The sequence below is a fragment of the Ranitomeya variabilis genome, chromosome 7, assembly GCF_051348905.1.
Source record: "Ranitomeya variabilis isolate aRanVar5 chromosome 7, aRanVar5.hap1, whole genome shotgun sequence".
NCBI classification, from domain to species: domain Eukaryota; kingdom Metazoa; phylum Chordata; class Amphibia; order Anura; family Dendrobatidae; genus Ranitomeya; species Ranitomeya variabilis.
This window is the reverse complement of record NC_135238.1, coordinates 7,437,419-7,459,491: the sequence shown is the minus strand read 5'-3', so window position 1 is coordinate 7,459,491 and position 22,073 is coordinate 7,437,419. Positions and strand designations below refer to the sequence as shown.

Genomic DNA, 22,073 nt, shown 5'->3' with positions numbered 1-22,073 from the left:
GGGCCAACATACCAACAACAGTGTGTGGCAACCTTGTGAAGACTTACAGAAAACGTTTGACCTCTGTCATTGCCAACAAAGGATATATTACAAAGTATTGAGATGAAATTTTGTTTCTGACCAAATACTTATTTTCCTCCATAATATGCAAATAAAATGATAAAAAAACAGACAATGTGATTTTCTGGATTTTTTTTTCTCAGTTTGTCTCCCATAGTTGAGGTCTACCTATGATGTAAATTACAGACGCCTCTCATCTTTTTAAGTGGTGGAACTTGCACTATTGCTGACTGACTAAATACTTTTTTGCCCCACTGTATATATATATATATATATACTGTATGTCTATACATACCTGTTATCATTAGTCCCTGGTATTATTCTGCCATTCGGTAAGTCCCTTTAGTATTGTTATCTTATTTCCATCATTTTGTGTCTCTCATCGGCCTCCCCTTTCTTTTATTGTTCCTTGTTTCTACTATTAACTTTTACATTTTATTTTTATTGTAAAGTTGTGTGTTTCAATGAAATATTTATTGTGTGCACATTTGTCTGATTTTTTATTACTACATAGTGTTATTGAATACGCTGCTGGTTACCTCTAGTCACAATCCTTTTTCCCTGGTCACATAGTTTGAGGTCAGTTGAACATTAATAGGACAATAAAGACCCTAAAATGGGTCCATTACCCTTCAAGGAGAACTCAGAGTGTTACACGCGTCTTCTCTGTGCAATTAGAGGTTTCCAGTATTGAGAACTTATTCACCAAGGAAGCCAATACAGGGCTGTGTTCTCATCATCGAACCTTCCCAGACGCTGCCACTTTGGTGTTGACTATTGGGTTGAGTTATTTCGGGAAACAGGTAAGTCCTACTATTGCCCTCCGCGTGTTTCCTACACACTGAGTGTTTTCCACTGTGGGCAATGACCTCGGGGAGATACTGTACATGCATCATGCCTGGAATGCAATGTGCAAATTAATTCTGGATTGACAATTAAACTTCAAGTGTGGTGTTTGTTAGGGTTCAGTGATGAGAGCCGGAGGCGTTCCTGTGCTGTCTTATGCCCCGAGGCTCCACAGTGTCACCAGAAATGCCTGGTTCTGTGCTAAGGAGACCAATATCTGCCATTGTATGGTGCCTCCATATAGCACTGTATTCTGCAGAAATCCTCCCCTAGAAATAATGCTTCCATACGCCTCTATAAAGCAGCATCTTATTGAACAAGGCATGAGTTAACATTGGAAGCATGTAAAGGTCCAGTCGGGCCGCCTACAATATGGCAGAGATGGGAGCCTCGGGTAAAGGGCCCCCAATGTATGATTCTGCCCCAATGTATAATATATTGTCTATTTTATCTTAATAAAGACAAAAGTAAAAAGAATGAATCCCATGAATTGATCCTTCATTTGTGTAAAACTCCATAAAAAGGAAAAACAGAAAATAAAAAGTGATGACAAAACACGATCTAATGAGTCTGTATAAAAATATAACAAAAGTGTAAAAGTCATAAATCTAAAAAAAAGGTAAAAATGTACTGATCTGTAGGAATCTTTCCTTCCAGCTACACCCAGCTCTGCCGATGGCGGCCCTGTCTGTGGCTCCCCGCAGATCACCGGGAGGATAGTTAATGGTACAAACGCTGTGCAGGGAGAATGGCCGTGGCAAGTGAGTCTGCTGTACCGGATACAGGGAAGCTACTACCACATATGTGGAGGCTCCCTGATCGCATCCCAGTGGGTGCTGACCGCTGCCCACTGCTTTGAAATGTAAGTGACGGGTATATTTATATGGTAAGTCCACATCATTCTCAATGATTTCTCTTTATGCTCTCTTTACCTTCCTTCCTTCTTTCCTTCCTTCCTTCCATTCATTTCCTTCCTTCCCTTCCTCTCTGTCTTTCTTTCCTTCCTTCCTTTCTTACTTTCCATTTCTTTCCTTCCTTCCCTTTACCTTCCTTCCTTGCCTTCCTTCTTCCTTCCTTCTTTCCTTCCTTCCTTTCCTTTCCTTCCCTTCCTTATTCCTTCCTTCCATCCTTCCTTCCTTTACTTTCATTTCCCTTCCTTCCTTTCCCTTTTTTCCTTCCTTTCCCTCCTTCCCTTCCTCTCTGTCGTTCCTTTCCTGTCCTTTTCCTTCCTTCTTCCTTCCTTCTTCCTTCCTTCCTTTGATTCTTCCTTCCTTCCTTCATTCCTTTCCCTTCCCTCCCTCCTTCCTTCCTCCTTTCCTTCCCTTTCCTTTCCTTTCTTCCTTAATGTCAGTTCCTCTCCTTCTTTCCCTTCCTTTCTGTCCTTCCTTCCTTTATTTCCTTTCTTCCTTACTTTTCATTTCTTTCCTTCTTATTTCCTTTCTTCCTTCTTCTCTTCCTTCATTTCCTTTCTTTCCTTTCCCTTACTTCTTTCCTTTCCTTTCTTCCTTCCTTCCCTTCCATTCTTCCCTTCCTCTCTGTCCTTCCTTTCCTTTCCTTTTCCTTCCTTCTTTCCTTCCTTCCTTTGATCCTTCCTTTCTTCCTTCTTTCCTATTTTCCTTTCCGTTCCTTCCTCCTTTCATCCCTTTCTTTTGTTTCCTTCCTTTCTTCTTTCCTCTCTTCCTTTCCTTTCCCTTCCTTAATTCCTTCCTTACTTCAATCCTTTCTTTCTTTCTTTCTTTCTTTCTTTCTTTCTTTCTTTCTTTCTTTCTTTCTTTCTTTCTTTCTTTCTTTCTTCCTTCTTTCCTTCCTTTCTTTCCTTTCCTATCTTCCTTACTTTCTGTTCCTCTCCTTATTTGCCTTCCTCTCTGTCCTTCCTTCCTTCCCTACTTTCCTTTCCTTTCCTTTCCTTCCTTCCTTCTTTTTTACAGAAATACATAAGAGTCTCATGTCCGGCCTCCCTCCCCCCATCAATCACCCCATGCACCTTTATCATGGTACTCTATAGTGAATACAGTATCCACCGTGGGCCGGATTTTGTGTTTCTTAGGCCCCTTTCACACATCCATTTTTTAGAATCAGTCACAATCCGTTAAAGTCTTGAAAAGATGGATCCTGTGCCGATTGTAAAAAACTGATGCACTGGATCCGTTTTTTTTTGGTGGATCCGTTGAAGTAGCTACAGCCGGAATTTAAAGAAACAGAATTCTGGAGAGAGAGAATGAGAGAACGAGAGAAAGAGAGAAAAAGAGAGAAAGAAAGAGAGAAAGAGAGAGAGATAGAAAGAGAGAGAGAGAGAGATAGTTTCTCCCTGAAAGGCAAAATGGGTTAAGTTAAAGGAATAGAAATTCTTCCGCGCATGCTCGGTTTCAAAAAACGGAATCCGTCACTGGATTCTGTCCTCTGACGGACAGCGATGGATCCTGCGCCCATAGGCTTCCATTATAGCCAATGATGGACGCCGCTGGATCCATCGCAGTCTGACTTTTCAACGTACACAAAATTCGTTAGTATGTACGTTGTCTCCGTCCAATGACTTTACGACGGACGGATCCGTCAAACGACGGATGAAACATGTGTCCATCCGTCACAATCCGTCGCTAATACAAGTCTATGGGAAAAAAACGGATCCAGCAGCAACATTTTCTGGATCCGTTTTTTTTCTAAAGACAACGGATTGTGACTGATGGCAAAAAACTGATGTGTGAAAGGCTGCTTTCACACTTGCGTTGTGTGACGTACGTCGCAATGCGTCGTTTTGGAGAAAAAAACGCATCCTGTAAAGTTGCCCGCAGGATGCGTTTTTTCCCCGTAGACTTGCATTAGCAACGCAGCGCGACGTATGGCCACACGTGCGACGGTTGCGTCGTGTTTTGGCGGACCCTCGGCACAAAAAAAGTTACATGTAACTTTTTTTGTGCGTCGCGTCCGCCATTTTCGCGGCCGAAACTCCGCCCCTTCCTCCCCGCTCAGCACACTGGGCAGCGGATGCGTTGATAAAACTGCATCCGCTGCCCACGTTGTGCTACTTTAACACACTGTCCGTCGGTACGTCGGGCCGATGGTTTGCGACGGCCCGTACCAACGGATTAGTGTGAAAGTAGCCAAAGAGGCCTTAAAATTCACCGTATGTTTCCAGAAATATGAACCTTTACATTTAGTACTATTTTTTTGTTCTTTACCAAGGGGGCGTGGTTCACAGGCTAATTATGCATGGTAGACTAAAGACACACCCACAGAGAGGGTATAGCAATGTGGAGTTATAACATTGTTACTGTCCATTAGCACGGTGCCATCATGCAGTGCGCACCACGAGAGCGTTAATGGTTTTGCTAATGGACAACATGTGGATGTAGGAATGTTTTAATTCTACATAAATAAAGCTGAAGGTTTTGTCCATGGAGCTGACCCTTGTTACTGTACCGTGGCTGCCTTCGTCTCTGGCAGGGACGCTGTCTCGTGGAAGATACTAGGTTGTTCTGGCGAGCCGGCTTCCTCCCTGTTCACACCCGCATACAATCTGGTAAAACACGCCCTCTTGGTCAAGACCATACAACTAGCGCTAAATAAAAAGGCCCATATCCCTGGAACCTTATGGCAGGTTTCTTATGGTACAAATTTAATACAGTTTCACAACATGGAAGCAAAATGCAGGACGAGCTGCAAATCACATGATAACCACTGGGAGGTCACATGTAGCGTAAACTGCTCCCAACAGAGTACTATTTCACATATTTTTCATGAAGTGATCTTGGAATGTGTGTATTGAAGAGGAAAGGCAAGGAAGAAGCAATGTGAACCTCTTCTAACCCCTTACATTTGGAGAAGAACATTACATGACAATTGTGTAGTGGTGTCATGTTTGGTCAGACATGGGCCGAGATACGGTCACTAGATGTATTATTCCTCGGCTCTTATAACCTCTGATCTTATTCTCTGCTCCACAGCGATTCCAACTCTACGAACTATGCAGTGAAGCTGGGAGCCTACCAACTCACCTTGACAGAATCTCAGAGCGTCGATAGATTTGTGTCACTTATAATTCTTTATCCCGGATACTCAAATGAAACGGTCAGAGGAGACATCGCTCTGGTCAAGCTCTCCAGTCCAGTCAACTACACCAGCTACATCATGCCCATCTGTCTACCCTCTGCCTCTGTCTCCTTCCCGTGTGGCATGGAGTCCTGGGTCACCGGCTGGGGAAATATTAATTCAGAAGGTGAGAGGACGAAGTGAATGACTGTGATGATTGGAATTATCTGGATGATGGTGACTATATGGGTGATGACAATGATGACGAGTATGACGGTTACAGAAAACAAATGACTCTTGAGATGATCCTTAGAAAAGTCTCTAGTATGATGGCCGATCTGCTCAACAATCATCCTTGGTGATCTACCCTTGGTTAGTTCTTCTCGTTTTGTGCTGCACCTTTTCTTAATTGACCACATAGAACCAATGATCTCTGTAGCCACATGGACCAAGGGGTCAGTAAGATGTTATGTTTGTTCTGACTGGGCAGACCCCTGTCCTACATGATCCAACAGGGTGTAAACTGTTAATAACAAGAAGATAAATGACAGATTAACGTGACTTCTTATCTCCTCAGTGAGCCTGCCGTCCCCGATGACTCTTCAGAAGGTGATGGTTCCACTAATTGACCACAAGACGTGTGACAAGATGTATCACGAAAACTCAGGGATCAGCAATTTTGAGACCATAATCTATAACACCATGATATGTGCCGGATATTCCAAAGGAGGGAAAGACTCCTGCCAGGTGAGGGACCGATGCTTTATAGGTCTTCGTTTATAATAATGGAGATATTTCCAGCAATTATTGACCGGTATTTTGCAGTTGTATGAAAAAGTTTGAGCATCAGTTAGAGTAGTCAGACTGCGGAGTGTCCGACCACGAGAGGTGGTAATGGCCGACACTGTATCAGCATTTACAATATGTCATTGTCGGTTATAAATAGTGATAAGGAACATAGAACTGGAGGAGAAAGGAAGAACTTGATGGACATGAGTCTTTTTTCAATCTACATAACTGTGTGATATATTAGGAGGCAATGATTCTGTATACAGCATCTGGCAACTCTTAGCAGGACTTCCACTGACAGTCTGTGCATTAGGCAGGTCCTCGGGAATGCCCCAGTGTTCCCCCTGTCACCCTGTACATGGAGCTAGCCTTTGCTCAATCAAAGGTCCCTGGTTTGCATCCATGGAGTAGCTTCTGCCCAGCAGAGCAAGTTGCCAGTAGGATTGTGAGCAAACCTGATCTAGACCAAAGGATGGACCCAAGGATAAAATCAGCAGGCAAGGATGCAGTCAGGATGATAGTCAAGGAAAATGCAAGGGTTCAGCAAGTTGGGTCAAGGCCAGAGGAAGGGAACCAGTGACAGAATCATCAGGCGATAGAAGTGTCTAGTAATCCAGAGTCAATTCAAGGGAATCATTGGGCGCGTCTTGGCTGGCCGGCAAGTGTGATGCCCACTATACTGTAAGAGGAAAACAATGCACAGATTTGGGTGGCACAAAGTGCAATCAGCACCATCAGCTCCATCTTCTCCTGTGTGAGCAATAAGCAAGTAGGGTGAACACCCCAAATAATCTACTATCGTGCTACAACAGTAGGAAAAACCTGATCAAACAACCAAAAAAGCAAAGCAACTTCTCCTGCGTCACCACCTCTCATCAAGTCATAGTGGCCACGGTGGAGGCAGATGGCACAGGAGCAAGGCAAGGCTTAGTCTGCAACACTCTGCCCATATTCATTGTTCTGTTGATATTACAACTAAAATACAGTTAAGCTTTTTATTTACACATACCGTTGATTCGCGGCCCGTTTTTGCAGCCCCAATAGATTTCTATGGGGCCCCAAAAACGGGCCGCAACAATTTCATGGTGCGCCGTGTGCCATATGGCTGTGAGGGCCGTTTTTACGGCCGTGAAAAAAGATCGAGCCTTCTCAATCTTTTCACGGCTTACGGATACGCCCCCCATTGAAAAACAATGGAGCCGCAAAAACAACAGAAGCTTGCACCGTGACTTCCGGTTTTGCGGAACGCCGTTTTTTTTCCAATACTATTTCCATAGTATTGGAAACCCGAAAACGGCGATCCGCAAGGTTTTTGCGGTCTGTCAGACCTTGAAAATTGTGGTGATACGGCACACAAAAAAGGGCCACAAAAAACCCGGTAAGTGTAAAAGAAGCCTTATAAAGGGCTTTTTAGGTTTGGAAAACCTATTTCAGGCATTCTCAGCTATATGGGGACCTTTATCTTTATTAATTAGCCAGAGGAGAAAATGACTATCACAAGTTTTTCTTTCATGTAAAAGTTGTATCTTATAGTTTTGTACAAAAGCTTGGGCATCTCTGGTTTAATTCAAAGATTTGTTGATTTTTCAGTCAAAGCACAGTTAAACTGACCCTCCACCCTGGGACATCTCTCTTATATAGTCACCATGCCTTGTGCCTGTCATCTGCTTCCTTGTTCAGACTGGGCATTTGTTCCTCACGCTTCCTAGATGACCACGATACTGGCATAGTGATAGATGTAAGCCATGGCTCCCTGCCTTTCCTGTGTTGTGGGAAAATAAAGGCAGGAACATGAGGTCCAGACTCACCACTGCACTGCCTGGTGGTGATCATCTTGGAAGCCAAGATCTGACTGATGAGGCGATCTTCTACCTAAAAGGGACTTGTTAAAATTATAGCATACATGATTTTTGCCGAACACTTCACATTGCGGAAGCGTCTTCCGCTGTTCTGCGACCAGATGACACATTTTGTTGCTTAGGGATGTTTGTTGTAAAGCCTCCCGTGTAGGAAACCTTACATCCACTTCTGGTTTTATGTCATTTTATGCAGATCCTGTTCTCTCTTCTGAGCTGTGAAAGTTGCTCCTTGCTCTTAAATTTCACTTTTTTTGATAGTTCAGGGTTGAGTTTGGCAACGCATGGAGTCATCGTCTGATTTCCAAACTCAATAATTGTGCCCAGAACCAGATCAGATTAACTTCTAAAGACTTACATTCTTTTTTTCATTGTCCACTAAGCCCACAGATATTGTCTTTCAGGGAGACTCCGGAGGACCTCTCGTGTCCAAGGTCAACGGCACCTGGTACCAGCCTGGCGTTGTAAGCTTTGGTTCTGGATGTGCTTTACCCAACCGTCCTGGGGTCTACACCCTTGTAACCGCCTACGAGTCATGGATCCAGTCTCACATACCAGAGTTGAGGTTCTATAATGTGCGCAACATCCCACAACCTCCTGGAAAATGCAAAGGAAACATGAACGTGTCGTGTTATCTGCTGACACTCCTCATCATTACAGTTTCATTGCTCCGATATCTGTAGATTATGATGTACAGGACCAGGAGTTTTGCAGAAGGATCAATTTTATTATGCCTTGATTATAATCATTGTGTCAACAGGGAATGGATGAGGAAAACACTAGTACCAGTACGTAATGTTCAACGCACTCTCTATTTTCATTAATAATGTAATAGTCACTGAACTTTTTGGTTGGACCTCATCAGAAACCTTCATTCTCACAGTAGAAATTAGTCGTCCACCATCGATATCCAAAATCAAAATCTCAAAGAAAAACCTATCCCTTGAAATTAACCACTGGAGATGTTTGTGTAGTGCCAGATGGATTCGACCCTTCTCCTGAAATCTTCAACTCTGCAACAAATCTCCACAACAAAAAAGAAAAAAAGAATAAAAATAGGAAACTTTTGTAGCGCTACTAAGTCCAGACAAAGAGGAGTCAGGACAAAGACTTCTCATTGAGCAAACACAGGTGACGCTCTTCTGTTTGGCACCGAAGCCTTCCTCCGTCCTCGATATGTGATCACTAAGAAAAGTCTGGTCATAAATAGAGGAGAAAAGAACAAAAATATATATATAGAGAGAGATAAAGGTCAGCATGGGGCTAAAATATCAGACTCCATACATATGAATACGCGCATATCCATCGTGACGTTAGTATTTAGAACAGTAGAGTGAATGGTCTGCAAGGCAATCTGCAACAACAAGCCAGAGGCGGGAGAGCATTGTCACAGAAGATACCACCAAGAGTAGAGTAGAAACCTATTGGGAAACTAACGCACGGACCATAGAGGACCAGACCACACGGCAACGGTCTACCTGGACCGGTCCTTCAACCAATCGCCAAGCCGATCACTAGTACAACCACATGATGTGATTGCCACATAAATATGTTTGTAACAATGTAGATGCAGAAAACAATGAATAAACATGAACAGACATATAATGTAACAAATAATAAAGTGATTTCTGTCCAGAAGGCTGCCTCAGTGACTTATAACACTTGGCTCATGTATCTAGATGGCTCAATCGGTAGAGCAGATATCACGCTACATCTGACCCGCTATAAACACAATGTGTAGAGGAGCGATGTAACGGGTAGAGCCCCATAGACTGAAACAACGCATAAAAACAAAACATAACTGAGACCTTACTTACTCTCCGACGCTGCTTCTAGTCCTTGCTGATTGTCTGCAGTGGTGAAATTACGTCGACAACACTGCAGACAATCACTGAAATCTCTCGCTGGTAAATTAATCATCTCTTTCACAGTTATTGATAAGTAGTGTGAACTGTTTTCATTAAAAAGTGCTAATTATTACCAGTATAATGTTGGTAGGAGATTTTTTTTCTTTTATGTTTGTACTTTATAAAGTCTGCACGAAAAACAATGATAAAAAGGCAACCACAAGAAACAAATGAAAGTAATACATAATATTTAATGACATCACAAATCAGTAAAGTGAAAAAATCCCCAAAAATATGTTTATCATCAAGTAATAATCAGGATAATAATCTGCACCGAATCAATAAAAATCATAAATGATCCCCAGAACAGTCGCACGGTGCCACATGCTGCCACCATGAAGTTCAGGCCCGGCTTTCATCCCATACCCCAAATTCTACCTTCATATTACATAAAATGATCTGAAGCCAGCTCCGAACTAATGCCGCCATATGAGGTGCAAATATAAGATCTGCAATATCTATAAAGGGCCGTGCGGTGCCTAAATTACCATTGGGGCTCTGCTACTTTATCCTGCACCTGTGCAGTGGGCTCTGCTACTTTATCCTGCACCTGTGCAGTGGGCTCTGCTACTTTATCCTGCACCTGTGCAGTGGGCTCTGCGGACGCCTTGTGTTTGCATCTGCATTGACCGACAGTAGACTCAGCCATCTTGAAAAACTATGAAAGACTTGTGACTGCGCAGTATGGGGTTCAGCCACAGCCATCTTGGGAATTATGGACCAGAAGGCATTGGGGGCTTGACTGTGCAGACTTTGTTGAGCTGTGAAGCGTTCTCCAGTTCCTCATATCATTACGTGTCAGTATGGGGAAACATTTCACAGCCTATTTAAGTCACAGGAGAAAATTAAGACAAAAACACAACGAGTATGATTAAGGACGAACATGGCTCCACTGCGAACATGACCCGAAGCCTAGGGCAGCGCTGCCTGTAGATACAGCCGTGCGTGCAGCAAGAGACCGAGGGTCAATAGAGACACTGATAGAGAAGACACAGAGGACGAGGACTTGTAAGACGCCGGGGAGGCAGAGGACGAGAACGTAGCCAGAGACTTGATCCAGTAGTAGTAATCCGGGACGTAGGTGTAGACTCCTGGCCGGTCAGACAAGGCACATCCATTGCCCCAACTCACAATGCCAGCTTCATACCAAACCCCATCGATTTTACAGACCAGGGGTCCCCCGGAGTCACCTAAATAATAAAATGCCATAAATTAAAAAATACTGAATAATAGAAATAAGCGATTTGTTTATTTGAATTGGTCAGTTTGTAAAAAATTTGATTTGGGGCAAATCAATTTACAAGTCTTCCATTTTCCCCCAAAAATCCATATAATGCTCTGAGGTCTCCTAGGACTGTATATAACCCTTATCAAGATCATTAACATAAACATAGCCGCAGTAATAACAAAGTGACATCATCACACTGTCACACTACCCGTACAGTTTCTTCTCTGCTTCATAGTTTTATCTCCCATTCTCTATGGTTACGCTGTGTCGTCCTCTCAGTATGAAGATTTACAGCACAGTGGCTGCTACATTCCCTGCCTTTGCTTTTATACAGGTTGTAATAGTCTATCATGATTGGCTCTGCTGTACCATGTGATGCAATAGATGCCAACCTGTTATGATCCGGTGACCTTGGAGCCGCATGAGACTTTCTCAGGAGTAGGTGGAACCTGTACTGACCACAAACCCTAAACTGTCACCGCAACTAGAAGTAGCCGTGGGGTGTACCTAACACATCCTAGACACCTCGACACAGCCGGAGGACTAAATACCCCTATAGATGGAAATGGGAATTCTATCTTGCCTCAGAGCAGAACCCCAAAGGATAGGCAGCCCCCCACAAATATTGACTGTGAGTATTAGAGGAAAGACACACACAGGCAGGAAACAGGATTTAGCAAAAGAGGCCACTCTAGCTAAATAGAAAAGGATAGGACAGAATACTAAGCGGTCAGTATTAAAACCCTAAAAATATCCACAGCAGATAATACAAAAATTCCACCATCTAACTAAAGACATGGAATGTATATCTGCATCTCCTGAGAATCCAACTTGACTGAAATATCCAAACACAGTCTAAGCTGGACAAGAAAAAACATTGAATAGTACTGAATTGTAAAGCACACAGCATGTGTGCTGCAGAAAGAAAACCAGACACTTATCTTCGCCGATTTGGCAGCAGGGCAGGAGGAACCAGACAGAGATGCAAAACCTCTAAGAACAATGGACAACTGGCAAGGGCTAATGAATCCAGCACACCTAAATATCCCAGTCAGAGCTGCAATCAGCAGGGACACCTGCCCAGGATTGCAACCCAGGAACAACTGCATTACCACCTACAACCACCGGAGGGAACCCAAGAGCAGAATTCACAACACCAACCATTATGAGGAAGTTATGGGAGCCTTCTGTGGCTGATGTAAACTCACATCTAGTCGCAAATTGTTCAAATTCATTGGGTTCAGTGAATTTCCAAAATGTGGTGATGAGAAACATGAAGAGACAGAGGTAAGAGGGAGCAGACACATGAGGAGACATTGTTAAGGGGGTAGATACATGAGGAGATGGAGGTCAGCGGGAGCAGATACAAATGCTTCTCACAAAATTAGAATATCATCATAAAGTGAATTTATTTCAGTTCTTCAATACAAAAAGTGAATCTCATATATTCTATAGAGTCATTATACAGCGCCCCAGAGTCCTGGTCGTTGCAGTACTGCCGCTCCGCCACTAAGGGGAGTGATGTTATGTCTGATTGCACAAAAGGAGTTCACCTGACCAGGTATCACACACACACTACACTTCACACTCCGGCCGCCAGGGGGAGCAAAGGTGCTATGTATTAGGCCACTCCTCACACTCTGGTAAAACTGGGGGTTGGATAGGAAGTGAGAGAGAAGCTGACTGGGTTTTGTCCAGGTAACATCCTGTGGCAGAGGGTGTTGCAGGGGAGGATTCAGGGGGGTCCCTGTCAGGGGTGGGATCCTGACAGTGGCCTAGCGAACAGGACAGATCGTTACGGAGCCGCGCCTGCACTTCATTGCGGCGGCATCTTAAGAAAGGACACAAAGCGAGGTATATTGTGGAGAAGTGAGAAACGAGATCGCAGCACAAAGGAGAAAGAACCATTAGGAGTCCTGCCCCTAAGGTCGTGGCATCCTTCTGAGGCGCGTAGCCGGTGGCCGGAACGCCGAGGAAGTATTAGACTCTACGCATTACTTTGAACTACGGCAGGACAGTTAACTTTAGGTTGGCTGTCTCACCTATATCACCTAAGCAGACAACGGAGGCAATTGTGGGAGAGGGGCGTCTCTAGGGTCCCAGAATAACTCCAGGCCTACCCCGTCATACGGGTGCGTCCTACCATACCAACTGGGGGACGGAGAGAAAGAACATCAGAAACAGATACAATAGTTGTGAGGACTATCCCGTGGTGTTCAGCAGGGAGGTACTACAACACACAGGCGCTAGAAGGTAGGCACTGATTTCCACCTGCAAAGGGAACTCTGGAGGTGCCATCGGACCGGCTGGTCTCAGCCAGCCCGGTTAGCAGTGCTCTGGATTGCAGATCCCGAAGCCTTCAGTAAAGAGGTAAAGAGACTGCAACCCTGTGTCCTCGTTATTCATCGCGCCTTACACCACCACCCATCACCTTTAATTGGACGCCCCTTAGCAGGGTCATGGACCGGGGTCTAGCCACCGAGACATCGCCAGAACCGCAAGCAGAGAGACCCGGTACCGAGTACTCTGTGGCCCTGTGTCTGGGGGCGCTCCAATTACACACAGAGTGATCTATTTCACGTGTTTATTTCTGTTAATGTTGATGATTATGGCTTACAGCGAATGAAAACCCAAAAGTCATTATCTCAGTAAATTAGAATAATTAACAATAATCAACTGTAAAGGCTCCTAAGTGTTTATAAAGGCCCCATAGTCTGTTTCAGTGGCTCCACAATCATGGAGAAGACTACTGACCTGACAGATGTCCAGAAGGCGTCACTGACACACTCCACAAGGAGGGGAAGCCACAAAAGGTCATTGCTAAGGAAGCCGGCTGTCCACACAGTGCCGTGTCCAAGCAGATTAATGGGAAGTGGAGTGGAAGGAAAAAGTATGGTAGAAAAAGGTGCACAGGCAAGCGGGAGAACCGCAGCCTGGAAAGGATTGTTAAGAAAAGGCCATTCAGTAATGTGGGGGAGATTCATAAGGAGTGGACTCTACTGGAGTCATTGGTTCAAGAGCCACCACACACAGAGGTCTCCAGGTCATGGGTTACAAGTGTCACATTCCTTGTGTCAGGCCACTCATGACCGATAGACAACGCCAGAAGCGTCTTACCTGGGCCAAGGAGAAGAACTGGACTGTTGTCAGTGGTCCAAGGTGTTGTTTTCAGATGAAAGTAAATTTTTGCATTTCATTTGGAAATCAAGGTCCCAGAGTCTGGAGGAAGAGTGGAGACACAATCCAAGCTGCTGGTGGTCTAGTGTGAAGTCTCCACCATCAGTGATGGTTTGGGGAGCCATGTCATCTGCTGATGTAGGTCCACTGTGTTTTATCAAGACCAAAGTCAGCGCAGCCGTCTACCAGGACATTTTAGAGCCCTTCATGCTTCCCTCTGCCGACAAGCTTTTTGGAGATGGAAATGTAATTCTCCAGCAGGACTTGGCCTCTGTCCACACAGCCAAAAAGTACCAATATATGGTGTAAAAATAACAGTATCACTGGGCTTGATTGGCAGCAAACTCACCTGACCTTAACCCCATAGAGAAACTATGGATTATTGTCAAGAGGAAGATGAGAGACACCAGACCCAACAATGCAGACGAGCTGAAGGCTGCTATCAAAGCAACCTGGGCTTCCATAACCCCTCAGCAGTGCCACAGGCTGATCGCCTCCATGCCACGCCACATTGATGCAGGAATTGATGCAAAGGAGCCCGACCAAGTATTGAGGGCATTTACTGATCATACATTTCAGTAGGACGACATTCCGGATGTTAAAATCATTTTTCCAGCTGGTGTTATAAAGTATTGTAATTTACTGAGATAATGACTTTTGGGCTTTCATTGGCTGTAAGCCATAATCATCAACATTAACAGAAATAAACATGTGACATAGATCACTCTGTGTGTAATGACTCTATAGAATATAGGAGATTCACTTTTTGTATTGAAGAACTGAAACAAATTCACTTTTTGATGATATTCTAGTTTTGTGAGAAGCACCTGTACATGAGGGGAAAGAGGTAAGAGGTAGCAGACACATGAGAATACAGAGAAAGTGGGGGCAGATACATGAAGAGACAGGTAAGTGGAGAACATACATGAAATGATATAAGTAAGTGGGTGCATTCTCTACATAATGTCTGTGTCTTTTCTTGGCTAGCCCTTTTCCCATGTAGAGCAGCACTTGACAATTCTGCTCCATCTTTTGACCTTGTAGGACCTCTATCAATGAAAACCTCGCAAGGTTTTTGAAAGTGCAGTCTAATCTATAGAACTAAATGAAGAAGTTCTCTGTCCCACACCCAAAGTCATTTTCGCCTTTGCTTATTGCTCTGGGGGTCTACATCATACTTTATACATTGCTGAAAATGGAAAGTAAGGTCCTTACAAATACAAAAAGACATCCACTATAATGGCATCACAGGCAGTTATTGATCAGAGGCACCATGACCTGCTGCAGAGTCTGAGGATATGGAAGAGTCACTGCAGGAAGAAGAGCAAAGGTCCAGGTCATGGAGAGCAAAATACGGAAACACAAAGCCCTGAAATGCTGAGAACTCTGCCTTGTTGTCCTACAATTGACAATCTTCAGAGTGCATAATCCATATCTGCTAGAGTCTGAGAAAAAACAGAGGTGTCCACTTCCTAGATCCTGGAGGTACATAAACATTTCCCCTATCATTTCATTTTTTGCACTCTATAGATGTGTACAAGAAAATGTCACAGACGATGCCTGGCTACAAGCTTATAAGGAGGTATATCGTAGGAGACATTGACCTATAGGATGACTACCTCCAATAGGTGGCACTAGAGACAGATCTCTTACTTCTTGAGGAGAGCTCATTTGCACTTATCCCAGGGAGCTTTTCCTGAATTGTAAGCCTTCCTGCGTCAGATGTAGATTTCCATGAGAATAAATAGTTGTATCCAACATATAGTAAGATGAGATACAAGTGATAAATGATGGAGATGGGGCGTGGTACTCTTGGAAAGCATAATACATGGTTAGGTAATAAACCTATACATTTTCTGGGTTTTCTTACCATCACTTCCCGTATTGCCCCATCCAGTTACCCAGCAGTTGGAGCCATCGGAGAAGCTCATAGATTCTGGTGGGATACACACCGGCAGGATGTAGTGAGTATAGGTAACGGGACTGGAGAGTTCAATCAGGGCTAGGTCCCCTGGGCTGCCAACTCCAATGAACAGGGGGTTCATGATGATACTTTCTACACTGGACACGATGCTGTGAACACTGGGGTTCAGAAGCTGGTACTCGCCAAGACCGACTTTGAAATAAGATGAATTCGTAGACCTAAGGGGTGAAACCAAACACCACAAAAATGAGGAGCAACTTCACCCTCCATAATGTTATTCTTGTGGCAGCAGGAACTGAAACATATCTGGGGTCAACACATCTGCCTCATGTTGTCTCATAAGAGAACACATCCGGGCAATGGATTGTCAGTGATGTCTTCCATTAACAGCATCGCATTTTCAGGCATAAGTCCACAGCTGGACCCTCCACCTGGTGCCACCAAGGACAATTAGTACCCCTCTATACTTCATCTCCCAGGTGGTAGGAAGCCATGGTTGTCATCTTTCCTGGCCTCGTCCCCCTCCAAACCAAAGGCCATATTTTACTCTTCTTTATATCTAGCTATAATACTAAAATGAATGTAGTCACCTTTTCCCATTCCAACCTGGTGGACCATACTAACCACTACAGGGCATAGACAATATTATAGCCCCTGTCTGCAGCAGCAACTTACGACTCAAAGCAATGTGCGGCGGTGAGCACTCACTGGTTGGAGATCAGGGACCCTCTGCAGATGTGGTAACTAGGGTTGAGCGAAACGGATCGGTCATTTTCATAAGTCGACGACTTTTGCAAAGTCGGGTTTCATGAAACCCGACCCGATCCCAGCGTGGGATCGGCCATGCGGTACACGATCTGCGCGCCAAAGTCGCGTTTCATATGACACTTAAAGCGCCATTTCTCAGCCAATGAAGGTGCACGCAGAGTGTGGGTAGCGTGATGACATAGGTCCTGGTCCCCACCATCTTAGAGAAGGGCATGGCAGTGATTGGCTTGCTTTCTGCGGCATCACAGGGGCTATAAAGGGGCGTTCCCACCGACCGCCATCTTACTGCTGCTGATCTGAGCGTAGGGAGAGGTTGCTGCCGCTTCGTCAGAAGCAGGGATAGCGTTAGGCAGGGTCCACTAACCACCAAACCGCTTGTGCTGTAGCGATTTCCACTGTCTAACACCACCTTTTCTTTTTGGGACAGTGGAGGCTAGATTTCTGTGCAACAGCTCTGTAGGTTATAAGGCTCCCTGATAGCTGCGTTGCTGTGTGTACTCCGCTGTGCAAACCAACTGCTTTTTTCAAAGCACAAATCCAGTTGTTCCTTCCTTTCTGCACAGTTATCTTGTTTGTTTGTCCACACTTTTGTGTGCAGCAGTCCTTTTTATTGCTGCCTGCCATACTTTTCTGAGATTACTGTAGGGAGATAGTAATTGTAGTACAGTCCCTTTTTTTTTTTGTTATATCTCTTCAAGCCACTTTCTGCCACAGAAAATATACTTTAATACAGTGGCCCAGATTTATTCACTAGCCTCCCTGAAAAAAAAAAAGGGGCAGATTAAAATTGGCAAATCTGCATCAGTGCCAGTCCTGTGTGTGGCATCTGTCTTTCATTTTCTGCCACAGAAAACCTAGTGTATAACAGTGGGCCTGATTAAATCCCTTGTCTCCCATATAAAAAAAAGAGTGGCATTTCTATTGCCAGTGTGTGCATCTGCGTCAGTCCTGTTAGTGCCATATCTGTCAGCCTCTTTCTGCCAATCAAACAGTGTTGTGTAATACAGTGGGCCTGATTTTTCCCTGCATTCTCCCACACATAAAAAAGGGAGATTTAAATTCACAACAAGTTCACGTACACCTTCTACCTGGTTTTACAGGACCACATAACGATTGTTAGTTAGGTTACATTTTTCCAAGAATGAGGAAGTCTGGTGGAAGAGGTCGTGGCCGTGGGCGGTCATTGGCAGCTGGTAATGATGGTAGTGGTGGTGGTCGTGGAGCATCAGGTGGTCGTGGGAAAAGCAATATAGCCCCTAAGTCTCGAGTTGTTGAGCCAGCGTCATCGTCTGGCTACACAAGTGTTATGATCCTGGTGGTAGGATCTCAAACTGACCTGACACATATACCCTGAATATATAGGACAAGTTCTGGGGATGTGGAAGCTATACTGACCGCAATCCTGATCCTATCCAAACACACTAAAGGCAGCTGTGGGGCGTTACCTGAAAACCTAGACGCCTCGTCACAGCCTGAGAAACTGACTACCCCTAGAGAGAAAGCAAAGACCTCACTTGCCTCAGAGAAATATCCCCAAAGTTTTAGATAGCCCCCCACAAATAATAACGGTGAGTTAAGGGGAAAACACAAACGTAGAGATGAAACAGGTTTAGCAAATGAGGCCCGCTAATACTAGATAGGCAGATAATAGATAGGTGTCTGTGCGGTCAGTACAAAAACTATCAAAAGTAAACCACGCAGAGAAGACAAGAACCCCCACACCGACTCACGATGTGAGGGGCGCACTCTGCACCCCAGAACTAACCAGCAAGCAAAAAATCACATAAAAGCAAGCTGGGCTGAACTAATAATATAATGAGAAACATTTTCAAGGAAATAATGAGAAACTGAACAAGCAAACTTAGCTTCTCATAGGAGGAGACTGGTCACAAGGATTATTCAGGAGAGCACAGGATCAGGACTGAATACACCGACAGCAGGCGATAAGTAAAGGTCCAGGTGAGTTAAATAGGCCCAGCCTAGCAGGAGATGAAACAGCTGAGCCCAGCCAAGACCAGCCATATCGCTAAAGGCCACCAGAGGGAGCCCAAGAACAAACTCACACAATACCACTCATGACCACAGGAGGGAGCCCGAGAACGGAATTCACAACAGTACCCCCCCCTTGAGGAGGGGTCACCGAACTCTCACCAGAGCTCCCAGGCCGATCAGGACGAGCCAAATGAAAGGCACGAACCAAATCGGCCGCATGGACATCGGAGGCGACAACCCAGGAATTATCCTCCTGACCATAACCCTTCCATTTCACTAAGTACTGAAGCCTCCATCTCGAAATACGAGAATCCAAGATCTTCTCCACCACATATTCCAACTCCCCCTCAACCAAGACTGGAGCAGGAGGATCAACAGAAGGGACCACAGGCACCACATATCTCCGCAACAATGACCTATGGAACACATTATGAATGGCAAACGATGTTGGGAGGTCCAAACGAAAAGACACAGGGTTGAGGATTTCCAAAATCTTATAAGGACCGATGAAACGAGGCTTGAACTTAGGAGAGGAAACCTTCATCGGGACATAACGAGAAGCAACCATACCAAATCCCCCACACGAAGTCAGGGACCCACACAGCGACGGCGGTTAGCAAAGCACTGAGCCTTCTCTTGGGACAAAGTCAAATTGTCCACCACATGCTTCCAAATCTGCTGCAACCTATCCACCACAGAATCCACCCCAGGACAGTCAGAAGACTCAACCTGACCCGAGGAGAAACGAGGATGAAAACCAGAATTGCAAAAGAAAGGTGAAACCAAAGTAGCAGAACTAGCCCGATTATTGAGGGCGAACTCAGCCAATGGCAAAAAGGTCACCCAATCATCCTGGTCAGCAGAAACAAAACATCTCAAATAAGCTTCCAAGGTCTGATTAGTTCGTTCGGTTTGACCATTCGTCTGAGGATGGAAGGCTGACGAAAAAGACAATTCAATGCCCATCTTAGCACAAAAGGATCGCCAAAATCTGGACACAAACTGGGATCCTCTGTCAGACACAATATTCTCCAGAATACCATGTAAACGAACCACATTCTGAAAAAACAGTGGCACCAAATCGGAGGAGGAAGGCAACTTAGGCAAGGATACCAAATGGACCATTTTGGAAAAACGATCACAAACCACCCAGATGACAGACATCTTCTGAGAGACAGGAAGATCCGAAATAAAATCCATGGAAATATGCGTCCAAGGCCTCTTCGGGACAGGCAAAGGCAAAAGCAATCCACTGGCATGAGAACACGAAGGCTTGGCCCGAGCACAAATCCCACAGGACTGCACGAAGGAACGCACATCCCGCGACAAGGACGGCCACCAAAAGGATCTCGCCACCAAATCCCTGGTACCAAAAATCCCAGGATGACCCGCCAACACCGAAGAATGAACCTCGGAAATAACTCTACTGGTTCATCTGTCTGGGACAAACAGTCTCTCCAGTGGACAACGGTCAGGTCTATTGGCCTGAAACTCCTGCAACACCCGTCGCAGATCAGGAGAGATGGCAGACAAAATCACCCCCTCTTTGAGAACACCAGTCGATTCAGAAACTTCCGGGGAGTCAGGTACAAAACTCCTAGAAAGGGCATCAGCCTTCACGTTTTTCGAACCCGGAAGATATGAAACCACGAAATTGAAACGAGAGAAAAACAGCGACCATCGAGCCTGTCTCGGATTCAACCATTTGGCAGACTCGAGATAAGTCAAATTCTTGTGATCCGTCAAGACCACCACACGATGCTTGGCTCCCTCAAGCCAATGTCGCCACTCCTCAAATGCCCACTTCATTGCCAACAACTCTCGATTACCAACATCATAATTCCGCTCGGCAGGCAAAAACTTTCTTGAAAAGAAAGCCCATGGTCTCATCACAGAGCCATCAGAGCTTCTCTGCGACAAAACAGCCCCTGCTCCAATCTCAGAAGCATCAACCTTGACCTGAAAGGGAAGAGAGACATCGGGCTGGCGCAAGACAGGAGCCGAAGAAAACCGACGTTTCAACTCCTGAAAGGCCTCCACGGCCGCAGGAGACCAATTCGTCACATCAGAACCCTTCTTGGTCAAATCCGTCAAAGGCTTTACCACACTAGAAAAATTAGTGATGAAGCGACGGTAAAAATTAGCAAAACCCAAGAACTTCTGAAGACTCTTCACAGATGTAGGTTGAGTCCAGTCATGAATAGCCTGGACCTTGACTGGATCCATCTCGATAGTAGAAGGAGAAAAAATAAAGCCCAAAAAGGAAACCTTCTGGACTCCGAAGAGAGATTTAGAGCCCTTCACAAACAAGTCATTGGCACGCAGGACCTGAAATACCATCCTGACCTGCTTCACATGAGACTCCCAATCATCAGAAAAGACCAAAATATCATCCAGGTACACAATCATAAATCTATCCAGGTACTCTCGGAAGATGTCGTGCATGAGGGACTGAAACACAGAGGGGGCATTAGAAAGCCCAAAAGGCATCACCAAGTACTCAAAATGGCCTTCGGGCGTATTGTTAGAAAAAATGTATCTTAGTGAGGATTGGGAAGAAAAGTAAAAATAGAATTGTGTGGATAAAACATAACTCATTTACTGTCCATTCAAAAAGAATGATTACAAAAATGAAGAAAAAGTAAATTATAAGTTCATTACACAAATTCAAGTATTAGGTTAAAAAGAAAATGAAAGCAAGCAGAGATCTTACATATGGTCTTGTGGCATGATGATGTGTTCGTCCGTGTAGAGAGGCTCAAGGTATGAGGACTCTACCACATGCTGAGAAGAGACGGTTTATATACAAATCCGTCCCATAGGCTTTCATGGGTTTCTATTTTCTCCTACATAATATCCATATAAGGTAACCTGGTTCCATGCCAATGGTCTATACCATAAAAGCAGATGATCCTATGCATTACCTCATGTTAGGTTGCTTAGTTACACTTGTTTACCGGCTAGAAATAACGCTAGACATCCAAATATAGGTTGGGCTTCACAAACACCCTCTAGCTTTTGACATGCAGAGGACAGATGGTCAATGACAAGACCTTCAGAAACTGTATCATACACTTTCCCTATACCCTTGGTTCTTTATTTGATTTCATGTAATTATCCATATGTAAGTGATTATATATATTATTATTAGATTTTACATTCCCCCCTGATTATGATTTGAGAATATCATAATTAACCCTAAAATCTTTCTCTCACCATTCGTATCACATTCATTCTTTATTCTGAAAACCTTGTATTAACATCTGTCTCGAATGTCACCTGAGTTTTGAAAACTAAAATTAGATTAGAGAATTATATTTTTCTTTTCAGCATTTCTCTTAAAATGTCATCTTCCTTTTTCATTTCTGTCTTTATCTTTTTATAAATGTTCTTAATTTTACACATAATAACTATTTGATATATTATACACAGCAAAACTATAATAAATATAATAACAATCGGATTAGATAATACATTTCCTACTGCCATCTTCGTTG

At 44.3% G+C, this 22,073-nt stretch overlaps 2 protein-coding genes across 2 annotated transcripts in view; one reads left to right on the top strand and one right to left on the bottom strand.

Annotated features, from left to right (window-relative positions):
* LOC143785145 (mast cell tryptase-like) overlaps nucleotides 1–9,516 on the top strand; it is a 32,808-nt gene extending 23,292 nt beyond the window's left edge. Inside the window, exons 2-5 of the mRNA XM_077273827.1 lie at nucleotides 1,564–1,768; nucleotides 4,851–5,122; nucleotides 5,513–5,682; nucleotides 7,985–9,516. Coding sequence (XP_077129942.1) covers nucleotides 5,035–5,122; nucleotides 5,513–5,682; nucleotides 7,985–8,263 — 537 coding nt within the window. The 5' untranslated portion in view covers nucleotides 1,564–1,768; nucleotides 4,851–5,034 and the 3' untranslated portion in view covers nucleotides 8,264–9,516. The remainder of the gene's footprint in view (nucleotides 1–1,563; nucleotides 1,769–4,850; nucleotides 5,123–5,512; nucleotides 5,683–7,984) is intronic.
* Nucleotides 9,517–9,661: 145 nt separating this feature from the next.
* On the bottom strand, nucleotides 9,662–21,505 carry LOC143785249 (serine protease 27-like). Its single transcript, XM_077273975.1, has 5 exons — nucleotides 21,501–21,505; nucleotides 15,738–16,034; nucleotides 15,171–15,202; nucleotides 10,071–10,677; nucleotides 9,662–10,037 (listed from the first exon to the last, which is right to left on the bottom strand). Exons 1-4 carry the CDS (start codon nucleotides 21,503–21,505, stop codon nucleotides 10,400–10,402), a joined length of 612 nt encoding a protein of 203 aa, XP_077130090.1. The 3' UTR covers nucleotides 9,662–10,037; nucleotides 10,071–10,399.
* Nucleotides 21,506–22,073: the final 568 nt, after the last annotated feature.